This window comes from Stigmatopora nigra, chromosome 3 (assembly GCF_051989575.1).
Source record: "Stigmatopora nigra isolate UIUO_SnigA chromosome 3, RoL_Snig_1.1, whole genome shotgun sequence".
In the NCBI taxonomy this organism is placed as follows: domain Eukaryota; kingdom Metazoa; phylum Chordata; class Actinopteri; order Syngnathiformes; family Syngnathidae; genus Stigmatopora; species Stigmatopora nigra.
Genome location: NC_135510.1, coordinates 13,735,925 through 13,751,548, shown reverse-complemented (window position 1 = coordinate 13,751,548; position 15,624 = coordinate 13,735,925). Strand labels below are relative to the sequence as shown.

Here is a 15,624-nt window from a genome sequence, read left to right as displayed (position 1 = left end):
AGAAAACCCACACATCCCAATTTGAACATGCAAACTCCACTAGAGTTTTTTTTTTTGGTGATAAGGAATTGTAATTCTAATTATTATTTTTTATTCTTGAAACATTTTTAATTTAAAAAAACACGTTCGTGGTGAGATTCAATTCTTTTCAAGAACTTGACCTCGCGGATTCCGGAACTCCCCGCTATGAGGAGGATGAAGAGGAGGATGTTGTGAAGGCAGGTTGAAAGCCGATCGGATAGGGGGGCGGTGAACGCGCATTTTGCATTCATTTAGTATGTTGCCTCTGCAATGCTCCACCAAGCCGATCTTTTTGGACGATGCCTGTTCCTCGTGTCTTTAAATGACACGTCACTCTGACAGAGGTGGAGGACGACTGAGAGGCCCGATTGCTCTGCTCCCTTTGGCCGAGAAGGGCATCCGTTCTTCAGGCCGCCTGGCACCAGCAGCTGACTGTTAGCACCGAGCCAGCTAATGTCAGAAGGTAAGGATGTCATGTCGTCATCAATGTTCTTTTGTGGTTCATTTATTAAAGGTTTGCAATGACACTTCGTTGCCAGCACTTCTACACCTTAATAGGCTTTGCACAAATATGTGGAGACTAAAGTGCAACGTTACTAATGTGCAGCTAACTCGCTAATCCAATGGTGACGTAGGAAAGCAGCAAGCTAGCAGTAGGAGCAAAAGAGGCAAATAAAAGTCCAGACAAGGCCGGACAAGGATGTTATGACAAGTGATCTAACCTCAAAGGGCCGCATTGACTATGCTATCAGCATATAATCGTTTATTTGGGTGATTTAAAATAGCAATTTCATTGATTGCCATTGACGGTGATAAACGTCCATTCCATGTAAACTGGGACATCTGGCATCGAATGGTCTATTTAGGTGACTCTGTTATCATGCCATTTAACATTGTAATTAAAAATATAGATCCAATAGTCTATTTTGGTTACTCTCTTAACATGGCATTTAGTGTTGTAATTTGAATTTTAAAAAAATCATAATAATTTGCCAGATTTAGTGCCAGAAAAGATTGGCGAGGGACAAATATAACCTTCATTATAAAAGATCCTACCCCTTTTATATGTGAATCCACAGATGATTACTACAACTAGTTGTCACCAAAAACTTTAATTGTAATTCTCTGTTTGTATTATATTAGCCATGGACAAGTGATTGGAGAATTAAGTCTCCTGTTTACTCTACTGTCAAAATCCAAGTGTCACCTGTTTGTCTTTAAACTTGGACTTGACTTTTGCATCAGTCGGTCTCAAAAGAAATAGTCAATTTTGTTATTGTTTTTTATAAATTATTAAACAATTTTCCAATTTCGTGGTCACTACATTAGTGGTGTGTTTTTAAAATTGACACTTAAGGCCTTTAACAATTTATTAAAGCAAGAGTGACCATTTTTGTTGAACTATTAATTTTTTTATACACTTTAATCCTGTACTTTTGATCCACTAACAAAATAACTATTAGCAATTTTTAGTAAACATTATTTTATATTACATCTTTTTTTTACAAATAATTATAAATCATACATTTGTAAAATGTTAATATAAAGAATAATGTAATAACATTGAAATTAATAAAAACAGATACACTGGTTAAAACCGCCTAGTCAGAAAGGGTTAATTTATTGTACTGATAGTTCCTGTAGGAAAACGAATTACAGTAAATCGTATTGCAAATCCTCACACAGTTGTAGAACCTGATCTACCACACACGTAGAGATAGATTGAGTGCTAAATGAAAGCAGTTTACAGAGTGTTGGCACCACTTAAACTGGGGTGGGGAGTGACGAAGTAACTCGTCTTTTGATAGGCCAGAAATCAGACTACCATCTCTCAAACCTGTAGTTTAATTTTCTACACTTGCCCAGAAATTAGCCCGCGGCTACAATCTTTCATATTTACATAAACATTAAGAGGGCCGGTGGATAAGTGGTTAGCATGTCGGCTTCACAAATCCAGGTCGACCCACCTATGCGGAGTTTGCATGTTCTCCCTGGGCCTGCATGGGTTTTCTCCGGGTACTCCGGTTTCTTCCCACATTCCAAATATATGCATGGTAGGCTGATAGGACACTCTAAATTGCCCCGAGGTATGAGTGTGAGTGTTTATTTGTCTCCTACGACTGGCTGGGCACCAGTTGAGGGTGTTCCCCGCCTCTAGCCCAAAGTCAGCTGGGATAGGCTCCAGCACCCCTGCGACCTTAGTGAGGATAAAGCAGTTCAGAAAATAACATGAGATGTTCAATTAACATGAATAAGAATGTATGTGCTGACCCTTATTCATTAAATCAAACTCAAATATAATTTGTTTTTCTTGTAATATTTGTTGTAAAACCAAGCAAAAAAAAATCAGGTCAGTTGATGCATTTGTAGTTTGATCCGTTATGTTTCTTATGTTTCAGGTTCAACCATAGAATTCCAAAACATTAAACATGATTGTAACTGCACACTGTTACACAATTGAATTGAAATTTACCAGCCTGGATTGAAATCCATCACAGAATCACGAGTGATCATTCATCACGAATGACGTGAAATAAAAGACGCAGTCAATCCAATATGGAGAAAAAGAAACCGTGCCCACGACTCCTTGACTACTTGGTGGTGGTTGGTGCAAGGTAAAAACAATTTTCATTATTGCATCTCACATAAAATCCACAGTTAAAATCAACTACTGTTTTCCAACTGCAATAGAAAAAGGATTTGCTGGATCTGTTAAGATTTGTTTATTGGAAGGCTTTATTAACGCACAATTTGATACATAAAATGGAGCAAAGCCCTATCCTATAAATTACGTGCTTTTGCCATAGTTGCTGTTGATGTCTTTTCATAGTCAGGAGAAAATTGATTAAATTTTTTTCTAAGATGATAAAGGAAATCTTATCCGTCTCCGGTTCTATTTTTGACTTTCTTCACCATTTACTGGCCTACTCATATGAGTAAGCGTGCAAAGGCAAGCACAGTAGCTCTTTGTATCTGTTCCTGCTTGAGAAAATAAAAAATCATTCTTAATCAGTGATTGTTCAGAAAGCTGTTCATACTGAAATTAAAGAGTTTGCACTGGAACAATTTGTGGATTAAATGAGATCTGTTTTGAGGTTTGTCGAGATTATGGCCACTTTGTGTGGCTAACTTGTAATTATCAATAACTGCAGGCAGACATCTTATTCAATTATTGACATTTAATTAAACAGATTGGATCACAGATAAGAACCTTAAGGGAGGATGTCTTCAGAAGTATCCTCCCGAACAGTATTTCGCGTACGGCGAGCCATATATGCAAATATAAGAGGGTGAATTCAAGCAGTCATGCTCTGAAAGCGCTACTCTTCATAACAAATCTTGTTTGTCCATCTCTCCTCTAGGCAACCTAGTAGCGATAATGTGGCGCAGACCCCTCAGCTTCTCCGGCGATACCCACTGGAAGACCACCAGGACTTTCCACTCCCACCAGATGTGGTGTTCTTTTGCCAACCCGAAGGCTGCCTTAGTATACGTCAGCGTAGGGTTAGCCTTCGCGATGACTCCTCGTTTGTTTTCACTCTGACTGACAAGGACTCAGGAATTACTCGCTATGGCATCTGTGTCAACTTTTATCGATCATTTCAGCGTGGGCATCATCGTGCCCGTACAGACAAGAGTGGCCCCACTGAGAATGCAAGTCAAGGAGGGGACAGCACAAGCGAGGGCTCTGATGGGAGTGCTGGAGGCCAGTCTTCAGGGGTATCAAAACCTGACAAAACTGAGCCAGCTCCTCTTTCTGCTTCTGGAGAGAATGAACCACCAAATACTGAGCCAAACGCTGAGAAGCCTGCACAGCTGAGGCGAAATGCTGCAAAAATGGCTGGCAGGAGTCGCAACAGTACACTGACTTCGTTGTGTATACTCAGCCACTATCCATTTTTCTCCACCTTCAGGGAATGCTTATATATTCTCAAGAGGATGGTGGACTGCTGCAGTCAGAGGCTAACACAGCGTGCAGGACTACCCCGTACATTCCAAAGGTTAGAATTGTGTTTAATACACATTTTTTTCCGGTGCCTGGCCTCACAAACGCCTTTATAATTCAAAAAATTTAGGAAAGCATTCAAGGACATTTGTATAACTTTTGTATTTGTCATTTTGTTGTGTTCAGTGACTTTATATATTTAGAAAAACTTGATAGGGAAATCTAATGGTTTAATTAGTTTTCTTTTGACCACATGCCTCATAAATTATGGATTTTTCATAAATCTATTTGAAAATAAAAAACAGTAGCAAAATTAACATAAATATACTAACCTTTTTTAATTCATTATGTATAACTATTAGGATAAGTTCAGTCTTTGTGGTATACTCGTGGTAGCAATTTAAGTGTAGAAATGTGTTAAAAATCTTGTATGATTGTGTTCCCCTGGGTTTTAAACAGTTTAAATTAATTTCCAACATTTAGGGCTGTGAATATGTAATAACTGGAACACACTTAGCACCTTTGCATAAGGCTCTGTGATAACTTTAGAAAGTATCACAACCCACAGGTGGGCAGATGGTTGTTCCTTTTTGATATGGTGGTATGAAATGTCTCGCCATGAGAGAAAAATGAGAAGTGCTATCATATTGTGGCTGCAAAGTTTTTCTTTTTCAGGGATTCCATTAAGAGATTGAGGTCTCTCGTTGTCTTTGGCCCAGCTAATGACATTTTCTCATTTGTCACAGAGATAATTACGAAAACGCTAGCAATGACATTCTTGTATTGTCTATACATAGACATATACATAGTCAAGCACAAATTTAGTGAATTTGACTACATTTAATAATCTTACTCTTCACATTTTGTTCAAATTCTTCCAGCTGTTGTACTCGTTGACAAAATGTGCAATATGTACTTGTTTATATTGGAATACTATTCTGACTTTACCAAGAACAACATTTATGTAGTTACCAGTGAGTGAACTGTGGTTCCTTAGCCTGGTGATGTATGTGTGACAATTACTTCTGCATCAACACAGCTTTGTCTCCTGTGGGCATTTGCTACAGTCTGTGGAACTGTCTTCAGAGGGTTAGGTTTCACATTTGTCATACTCACAAATACTCTGATGTTCCCCACAGAGACACCATGTGGCGAGTGTTTACTGGGGCACTCTCAGTGGAAGAGAAGGGAAGCCAGCTTTTGGCTGACCTACGGGACATTGAATCCTGGATATACCGGTTGCAACGTTCACCTGTACCAGTGGCAGGCCAAAGGCGTGTGGATGTGGAAGTGCTGCCCCATGAAATGAAACGGCCCCTCACCTTTGCACTGCCTGACAATTCCCGATTCTCTATGGTCGATTTTCCGTTGCACTTGCCTTTGGAGTTGCTTGGTGTGGATGCCTGTCTTCAGGTTTTGTCTTGTGTGCTGCTGGAGCACAAGGTAAAAGCACATTCTGTTCCTTGAGATTTTCTTAAAATAATTCCATACTTGTACATATGTCACCACACCAATTTTGTTGCATGCATATTCAGCTTTAGACCACACCAGCTCTATTAAAGTTGAAATAGACATCATCAATTCCAACTGCTGTTTTTTTTGTTTTAGTATACTATAGTTCATCATATTTGGTCGATAAAGATGGTAAAATGAAAAAAAAACTTCTACCAACACCTACCACTTTTAGACTATTGGCAAATTATCTTGATTAATTATGGGCTTTTGAGCTACACATTGGAAAGTATATTAGCAGTATTAATGTGAACTTTTTTCTACTTTAGGTTATCCTCCAATCAAGAGATTACAATGCTTTATCCATGAGTGTAATGGCATTTGTGGCTATGATCTATCCCCTGGAGTACATGTTCCCTGTTATACCCTTGTTACCAACATGCATGGCCTCAGCTGAACAGGTAAAAGACATAAAAGGTGATTTGTGTTTAGAGTTATTTTTTAAAAAATCTATTAAAAATAGTGATTTTTTTTGTTTTTGAACACCTCACAAAGGTTTTCTGTGACTTGGTTATGTACAATAAAAAATAAATTAAAATAGTCCATAAATAAAACAAACCGCCGCGTTGCGGAAATTGACTCCCTGTTAATCCATGTTTTCTTTTATTCCACAGCTACTTCTTGCCCCTACTCCCTACATCATTGGTGTGCCAGCTAGCTTTTTCCTATACAAATCAGACTTCAAAATTCCTGATGATGTGTGGCTTGTGGATTTAGACAGCAGCAGGGTAACTGAAATGCATATACAGCACCTTGTTTAATAATCTTTTGACATTTTTATTTAGAACAATGCAACAAAATTACCTAAACGGTGATTGTTTTGTAGGTAAAGGCGCCGACAAATGCTGAGATTCTACCACCTCTTCCTGAGCCTGAAGCTGGCGAGCTTAAAAAACATCTTAAGCAGGTATTTAATGTCTTGTGGAATTCTTACTTTCTTACCCTAAATTGACTCATTACTTTCTGGAACTCAAGTATTTTAAATGAGTAAACCATAGTTTTCCATCTTCCTTTATTGGTTTGTGATGTACGTCCATAAAAAAAAACTCTTTCAGCGCTGTGTAAGTCAATATAAAACCTTTCTTTCAGCTGTGAAGAGTCCTCCAAAGAACTTGTATGTATTTTGTCAAAAGTGTGCAAGCATTGCATATTGTTCTTGTTGTGCACTAACAAAAAATGTTTTCTGCTCTTTCTTTTTGTTTTATTTTTGCATGCTTTAGACTTTGAAGGTAAAATCTGTCCTAAGGACAAATTATTTAAAAAAAAATGCTGTTAGTACTGTTTGCAACATATGATCCGTATAGGCCTTTTGACAAAATACTTTGTCAGAATTTGGTTCTGATTCATGCAAAGATAAATCCCATATTCCTGATGAATCTTATTAGCATATAATTTCCCCCTTAAAGTGTTCATTTAAATATTCATAGAACTATGCCCAAGGAAGATGTGACTTTGGTCATAAAAAATCTATGTTAAACATACACTATACAAATGTTAACAGAGGTATCTTGCTGCAAAAAATAAAAACGGAATATATTTGGTATCATGTTACAAAGAAACATTAGGTATTCTTAGAATTTATAGGGGATTATTCATTCAGAACTTTCTTCTCTCCTATTAGGGAGGGACATGCTAACAGGGCTCACAAAACTACATTTTTTTACCACTGCAAACTGGATCCTAATAATCTCAATTGGAATTCTTAAACTAGAACATTCTTTCTTTCACTTTCAACAACCCTTATCCTTGTCAGGGTGATGGGGTGCTGGAAACCACACCCTAAAGAGGTTACCAGTCAGTTGTAGGGCACACTTAAACTTGATCAATTTAATTGAAAAACTGAACATAATTTGAAAATGAATTTATTGGTTCATTCTTTAATTTTCTGCACCTTGGAATAGAATTCCAATTGACAGAGAAGCGAATAATCAAAGATTAAGACTTCCTCTTGCCGATCAGCATAAATATATTCAAGCACAGGGCCTCTGGTGGCTGAATTTCAGCCCAAGCCCTTTTTATGTAAAGTACTTTCCCTCCCTTTGAATTTAATGTTCCCTAGGGCTGCTGCAATTAATTGATAATTGCAAAAGTCATTCGTGGACTACCAAAATACTCGTTTGTTCCAACCTGACTGTTCATTTCAACTTTAGAAATATTAAACTCAGTATTAGCATTCTACATCTTCTATTTCCATTTTTAGTAAAACTTTGCAGAGAATGATCTTATTGCATTCACATTACTACTTATGTATCTACACTCTTGGTACAAGGTTTTCGGACTCTCTCATTCAACGGAATGGTGAAATGTCTCAAAACTTATGTCTACGGGAGTATACTTTAAGTTGAATCAGAGCCAATTCAATGGCTTTATGTGTTTCCTTGTTTGTTTGTTTTTTCCTTGTGCGTGAATGTTTGACAAAGCCCGATCTCTGGAGTTGCCTGTTAGTTTAACAGTAAAAATAAATAAATCATGAAAGATGGAACTAACTAACACTTTTATATACTAGGGACATCAAAACAGGGGTAAATAATCTTGCGAAAGACCAGCGTAATTGACTCTACTATAAGGGGTAAACATTTGAAGAGTTAACATAGCTACGTTTCTGAAAAGATCTGCTGGTGTATCATCGTCATCATTCCAACATTACCATTTGGTCATTACAGTTATTTCCTATAGGTCCTTTCACACTGCCTTATCAACAAATTACTGTAGTTTATGGGGAAGGTTTTTTTTTTCCTGCACATTCTGTATTGGTCGCGCACAAACACGACAGCTGTCTTGAAAGGGCAGTGTGACAGAGGCTTGAGGTTGTTCATTATACAGTTGTGGTCAGAGGTTTCCATCAATCACCTCACAAGGGAAATCATGGCAGTATGTTACTTTTAAAAACTGTAAGATGATAAAATATTAAACATCATTCATCTTTGACCACAACTATATTCATAAATATGTGTTTTAAGTGATTGTTTTCCTTTATAGTGATCATAAACACATTTGTAGTACCCCTTTTAGACTTCCTCCTATTTTGTCCATTTTTTATGTGAAATAATAGTCGTCTATGTATCAAAAAAAATCTTTAGTCAAGCTCTGGCTTTAAAGGCTCTGCAAGAATTTGTCTATTGTATGAGGTAAATATCATTTTTGTAGCCATACAGTACATATGTTTGTCTCTGATATTTTCAGTAAAATAAAAGGTGTTTCACAGCTGAATGGCAACAAATGAACAGGGCCATGATTTGGTCATGTGCTATTCCAGTGATACTTATCACCTCAGGCCATCATGTAATTTTCCGAACATCTCTCTTATATATCCCCCTTCTTAGTGTCTGGTTAGGTTGACCGTGATCACCCAAAAGCAGATCTTCTCCTCTGAAAATAAGGTTACTTATTTATTCTCATGTGGAATGCTCATGCATCCCCTTTAACATTACTTTGCTTGTGACTATTACTTCCCTCAAGAATTGAGTAACATGCATAACAGTGGCTCAGACTGTTTTCCGGACCCCTTAACATGCTGCTTAGTTCTGGCTTGAGCATGACTAAATATGCGTGCCTTGATTCTTGCATCAGCAACTGTCCTGGTAACCAAAAGCAGAATAGGTGAAATTAATAACTTTTCACAAAAAAAAACGTTCCACAAGATTAGCAACTAAATATTCCATTATGCTTAGCTAAACGCTGACAACTATGCAGCAAGACATTGTGTATATTTGCACTCCTCTGCAGTACTGACACATCCTTGATAGGCACCATCATTATTTCACTAGAATTTGATTATTTTGTATCATCTGTTGTCAATAAAAAAAAAATCCCCAAGAAGATGTAGTCCTGCAACTTAATCAACTCTTCACGAAACATTTCAGAACACTCTAAATTATTTAAATGTAAAAAAGGCTTAGTTTCAGAAATGATACATTTCCTAACTTTTTTTAGTGGGTGGTCAAAATAAATATACTAAATGTTGTTGCCTATTCTGGGAGTGTCTCATAAAAGTTTTAGTTGTTTTTAATCTTGCCTTCTCACTATGTTTAACCTTGTATCACATCCTCCAGGCTTTGGCAAGTATGAGTTTGAACACCCAACCTATTTTGAACCTGGAGAAGTTCCAAGAAGGTCAGGAAATGCCCTTGCTTCCTCCTGGTCGTGATAAAGCTTCACCATCATCAACTGAGTTCAACCCCCTCATTTATGGGAACGATGTCGATTCGGTGGATGTAGCCACCAGGCAAGCTTTTTGTTTCTTGTCTCGCATTTAGTGGTGGCCAAGTACGGTCCTCGATAGCCCCTACCCAGTCTGTTTTCCATATCTCCCTCCTCTACCACATCTGAATCAAATGATCAACTCATCAGCAGGCTGTCCAGAACCTTCATACCGATCCCGATTATTTGATTCAGGTGTTTTGGTGGAGGGAGATATGGAAAACAGACTGGATAGGGGCTCTCGAGGACTGGACTTGGCCACCCCTATACTTTGTTATACTGTATATTGTTTTTTTTCTTATCATCTTTGCTGAAGGTTTTTGTTTGACTGTGCAAGTACTTCATTTGGAAATAGAGCTATAATCCATACTTTTTATTTTACTTAGAGTGGCCATGGTACGGTTCTTCAACTCTCAAAATGTTCTTCACGGCTTTCAACTTCACACAAGGACCTTGCGCCTTTTTCCTCGTCCTGTGGTGGCTTTTCAGTCGTCATCTTTTCTTGCTTCTCGGCCAAGGCGCTCTGGTTTTGCTGACAAGCTTTCCCATACCCAGGCAGTGGAGTTCTATGGAGAGTGGGCTCTCAATCCCACTAATCTAGCATTTCAAAGAATTCATAATAGTAAGATGATCGTCACAAATTGTTTCTTTTCGTAATGTTGCATTGTATTGTATTGGAACTTAATCGTGTACACTTTGGTCTCAGATGTGTTTGATCCATCACTAATTGGCGATAAACCCAAATGGTACGCTCACCAGCTTCAGCCAGTAGTTTATAGAGTTTTTGATGGGAGTTCCCAGCTGGTTGAGGCTCTGGCAGGTCCATTTGAGGATGAGAGCAATGACTCTGACCCCAGTGACAGGTAAAGATAAACATATTCATTTATTCTTTTCATTGAGACAGTGTTGAATTCCTTATCCCAGATAATACCCAGACATTGATTTATGTACGTATTGCGTTGATAGACAATAATGCATCATTTTTCTTTAGTGGGAGTGACAGCGAGGGGTATGATGACTCCAGCTCATCCTATTCTTCACTTGGAGATCTCGTTATTGAGATGATACAAGGAGACATTCAGGGAGACACACCAAGTATGTTTTTTTAAGTTATTTATGACTTGTATAGCTTGTACGTGCATTTAACTTTTTGTCTTTACTGGAAAATCTTATTTCACTTGTCTGTCTTCCAATTAGCTTGTATAGCATCAATTGTTTCAAATGATCACAATCATCTTTTGTATATTTATTAATTCTTTGACCTTGATGCTTCAGGCCAGCAACCACATACCCATGCAGCTCTAGGAGATGCAAGCGAGGTGGAGTTTCAAGACTTCCAGGATTTGAGAGAAGGCTCAGATGTTCCATCAGGCGGGGACGGTCTTGGCGAAACAGCTGATGGACAGCCCCTTCGCTCAAGCTCCAGCACAACTGCAAGTTCCAGCCCCAGCACAATCATCCAGGGAGTCACCAATGTATGCCACTGATGCCATCTAATAATTCCTGACTTTGTATAATAGAGTTTTTTTCTTTATTTATCTTGGGGGGGATTTCTTCAACAGGAACAAGGGGAAGCACCTGATTGTGAAGTACCAGCTGGTTCTGGCCCACAGATCCCGGTCCTGGGAGTTAGCAGCCAGCCGGCTGTCAGACCAGTAATTGAAACTGGCCCAGTGGATGCAGCAATAAAAAAACGAGAGTATAACAACCCGTATTTTGAGCCTCAGTATGGCTTCCCCTCTGAAGATGATCCTGATGCAGAAGAGCAAGTGGAGTCATACACCCCTCGATTCAGCCAGAATGGCAACAAGTATGTTGAACTTGTTCATCAATTGAATTAACTATTGTTTTAATCAAATGGGCTCTCTGAATAACCATGCAATGTCAAAACCCAGCATTTCAGTTACAGTACTTTTTAATTTTTTTATCTTATTTGTTTTTTTTAAGGGCACAGCGTCCTTCACGTCCCAGTAGTCTGAGGATTCCTGGGGAGTCTGATGGTGAGGGTGACAGCTCACCAAACTCAACCATTTCCAACAGCAGTAATGATGGATTTGGTGGACTGATGTCTTTTGCAAGTAAGATTATATTCACTAAAATAATCTGAAATGTGGCCACTGCTGTCCTGGTGGACAATTTTAACATGATTTAAAAGATGGTCACCTTCACAGCAATGATCACTTTTCATGGGAATAGTTTCATAGTTGTTGATCACATAAACATCTCTCTACTATAGGTAATCTTTACAAGAATCACGGAACCAGTTTCAGTCTGTCCCATCTTGCTCTACCAAACAAAGCAGCAAGAGAGAAATCAACACCTTTTCCTAGCCTTAAAGGTATGTTCAAACTGCCAATTCTTTAAAAATCTCTTGGGCATCTAATTTTTGTCTTAACACAGTATATATAAAATTGATTTTCTTAGAGGCCATAAAAACAAAAACTTTCCCTTCACTTTAATATTATGCTCTACCAACCATATGACACGGTAGCGATCTGAAGGTTTGTAGGGACGTGCAGAAGTGAGGGCTGACTGTGCTTTGGCAACTGCCCTTTTTTTCTTTCTTGGCAAAAGTGTATTATTTTTTTAAGGAAAACCAGGAAATGCAACAGCTCAGCCTACCCACATATTGATTGTGGGTAATGAAGTTTTAATCTGAGAAAGCGTGCCATTGGCTATCGGTGTTGTGTGCGCGAGTATACTTCATAGCCCAGAAAGCCCTCTTTTTGCCCACGCATGTGCATTGTGCGGTTTCGGGTCCATGTGTAGGCGAAAGAAACCCTTCAGTGCTCGTAGATATCTGTTATACACGTAAGAGAAAAGACGCTACAATGCGCTACAATGATAAACAGCCTCTCATGTCATGGCCACCTGGCTTTCTCACATTTTGAAATTTTTCTTGTATCTAGCGCGAATTATTTGCTCGAATTTTTCCTTGTATCTCGAGCATCTCATAGGTAGTGCTGCTCGTATGTAGAGGTACCACTGTATATGAATATTGGACATAACATTGACAAGTTGTATTCTTTGAAACAATAGATAATAAATGACCTCAGCTAAAATAATTCAATAGGGTATAAGGTGATTTATTATGGAATCGATAAGCGAGTGAGTAAATGAGAGAGGGGAGGGTTCTGTTGCTTGTCCACTTGAGCTATGTAACAAGAACTACGATTATCTGACATCAAATTGACAAAATCTTCATCTGAATGAGAAAATGCCTCCCTGTTACTTCGTAGTCACCCACACATGCATTTGAAATTTAAATTCCTTTGTAACTGATGCGGCTTGAATCTGTCCGTCGAGTGCATTATAAATCAACGTTTTTCTAACGTGGTTTGTAGTTCAAGGTTACAAATTACTATCTTGGAACCACAAAAAGGCAATTCGAGTGCACACTCTATCAAAATTATGGCTGAAAAATATAGAGTAGGAACAAATCATTTCAGTTTTCTACATGCAAAATGTTTTCAGTGCAAGTTTTACATTTGAGTAGTAATAAGGCATTTTCAATTTTTGGTCTCAGGTTTTGAGCACCTGCCCTTCAAAGGCTTCTGCACACCCCTCATATAATGCGGCTATACTATGTGTATGGCTTACTAAGGCATTGCTGTTCATTTATTGCAATTCTACAGTTAGGTTTTAAAGCATTTGAATGACAGTTGTTTCTCTTCTGTTTTTTTTTATTGATATTTTCTTTCATACAAGAATATATTAGTTTTGATATTGAAGAGGAGCTGGACCAAGCAGGTCTGTAGAGATTCTCTTCTATAGCCTGACTTTCTTTGTCCTCCCTTAAATTGATAAAACCTTTATGGCACTATTTTAAAGGAGGGTATTGAGGATTTTTAACACAGTTTTTCTCTCTAGTCTCTAAAGAAAAAAACTAAATCTAAAGTACACATTTTTGTTTTTAATTTTCGATTGTATTATTTTTGCCTCGTAAATTAAAACAGTAGCTGCTGTATTTGAAATCATTCTTCTCGCTACCACTGGAAATTGTAGTCCTTAACACTTATGCGCTCATTTTAAACCCATATATGGTTATGATATTAATTAACTATGAAGAAAATCATCTATTTTATAGACAAAAGGCTGTAATGTTGTGCTTATTATATCCTAAAGGTTAAGAAATAAAAAAAGAGAAAATAGAAAGTTGTTTAAATAAGAACATTTAGAGGGAGGTGTTTATTTCAACTTTTTTTTTTCTATTCTGCTAATTTTGGTTTTATTCTGGCTCTGTAAATGAAGTTTTTTTTCCCATAACAAACCATTACTTAGTCATTCAGAAAAGGCATTAGGACCAATTTTACTTACCGGCCAACTGATAATGGTAACATATTACCTGTTCCAAATATGCAATTAGCTCAGGAAGAATAAGACATGATTTCTATCAAGGTTGGATTTTTTTTTAAATCTGAGAGAGAAAACAGGTCAACAATGGTGCTCAATAGCTCCAACCCATGTGGAATAGCTGCCATAGAAATTGTTTTGTTCCGTTTCATTATAATGTGTTTTGTCTTTGTTGTTCAGCTGCACCTGAAAGCCCGGGTATGTCATGTCTGTTGTCTGCTGTACTGTGATAAAGTAATTTGTATATGCCCCTTAGTACACCCATACCTATCTTGGTTTCTCAGTGTGGGACTAAGATAGAAGTCACTATGGTGTGCTCTTTATCCACACCTGTCAATCCTTTCCAATCGAACTGGTGGTAATTATCTTATTCATAAAGATACACTTGATCTTCACACAACCATTCAGAATTATACCAACTTATCAAATGGCTGAATGGCAAACTACATCTGCTGCAAAGTCTACTTAGTTCCAGTATGTTTTTTGTTCAAATATATTGAAATAGTCATTTTGTAGTTAGTATTTATTTCCTACTTCTGTTGGCCAAGATTGGGTCTTAATAGCAGGGGAGAGAGGTTTTTAGAGGCATACACAATTTTTATTAAGCAGTCTGTCTTTGAAACTTGGTAACAAATGTCTACTGAACTGGTATTTTGTTGCCACCCGGTGGTTAGAGATCGTTCTTGTACACCATCCACTTCTATTGAAATGTTTTTTTTCTGGGAATTTCCATTAAGTCTTCTTTTCCAACCAAAGACTGAGCTCATTATACTTTATATGTTATGTGACTCTTATATTTAAGATGTTTGATACATTAGGTTATGCCACATTAATTGATGACAAGTTAAGTATCAAGAGGTGTACTGATGCTTTTACGTTTTATATAATAGATACATAATAATATAATACAGATTGCACCACATTCCACTTCTGCTTTAACTCATGAACATATTCACCATATTCTGAGTTTTCATCGACATCATGGCCTTTATTTACTTTTCTTTTTGCAACTTTTCTTCTGTTTGGTTTCATCTGATGTGTGCATGCAATTTTGTATGGGTTGATGTTCAGACTGGTTGTGACTGGGCCGGTGGTATCCTTGTCTCATTCAACTCTTGGAAGCAACTAATTCTAGGTTTTTTGTGCAGTATTTGGGCTAAATTCTCTAATGGAGATTATAACAGAGGCCGGCCCGGGCAGCGGAGAAGGTGGGTTTTGCCCTTTTCCAGATTGAGCTGCATGCTTATTCAAACCAGTCAACTACATCTCCTCAAACCCTTTCCTAATTTTGCCCCCCGTGTGTGCAATCAAAATTCACTTGTTTTCCCATGGAATCAAGACACCTCCCCCCTCCATTCTTCACATTGCCTATTTTCTTTAGCTACCCATGAAAAACATCTTAAACATTTGGGACAAACCAGATTACCAATAACTACAATGCACATTTTTTTCCTCATCTCATTTTCTGACCTGCCTTATACACTCTACTGCTGTACCTAGGGGCAATTTAGAGTGTCCAATCAGCCTACAATGCAAGTCTTTAGAATGTGGGAGGAAACCAGAGTACCTGGAGAAAACCCACGCAGGCCCGG

General features: G+C 37.9%; 1 protein-coding gene across 29 annotated transcripts in view; it reads left to right on the top strand.

Annotated features, from left to right (window-relative positions):
- Positions 1–180: 180 nt before the first annotated feature.
- The window catches only part of madd (MAP-kinase activating death domain), a 34,078-nt gene continuing 18,634 nt past the window's right edge, over positions 181–15,624 (top strand). For 7 of the 29 annotated variants that reach the window (XM_077713367.1, XM_077713353.1, XM_077713358.1 and 4 more), the window contains exons 1-19: positions 181–484; positions 2,421–2,636; positions 3,384–4,022; positions 5,107–5,410; positions 5,749–5,880; positions 6,094–6,207; positions 6,306–6,386; positions 8,803–8,859; positions 9,532–9,704; positions 10,066–10,301; positions 10,386–10,542; positions 10,671–10,774; positions 10,955–11,154; positions 11,242–11,489; positions 11,627–11,757; positions 11,916–12,017; positions 13,388–13,429; positions 14,213–14,230; positions 15,181–15,240. In XM_077713367.1, coding sequence (XP_077569493.1) covers positions 2,578–2,636; positions 3,384–4,022; positions 5,107–5,410; positions 5,749–5,880; positions 6,094–6,207; positions 6,306–6,386; positions 8,803–8,859; positions 9,532–9,704; positions 10,066–10,301; positions 10,386–10,542; positions 10,671–10,774; positions 10,955–11,154; positions 11,242–11,489; positions 11,627–11,757; positions 11,916–12,017; positions 13,388–13,429; positions 14,213–14,230; positions 15,181–15,240 — 2,857 coding nt within the window. In that variant the 5' untranslated portion in view covers positions 181–484; positions 2,421–2,577. The remainder of the gene's footprint in view (positions 485–2,420; positions 2,637–3,383; positions 4,023–5,106; positions 5,411–5,748; positions 5,881–6,093; positions 6,208–6,305; positions 6,387–8,802; positions 8,860–9,531; positions 9,705–10,065; positions 10,302–10,385; positions 10,543–10,670; positions 10,775–10,954; positions 11,155–11,241; positions 11,490–11,626; positions 11,758–11,915; positions 12,018–13,387; positions 13,430–14,212; positions 14,231–15,180; positions 15,241–15,624) is intronic. The other 22 variants (XM_077713375.1, XM_077713371.1, XM_077713379.1 and 19 more) reach the window with 9 other exon arrangements.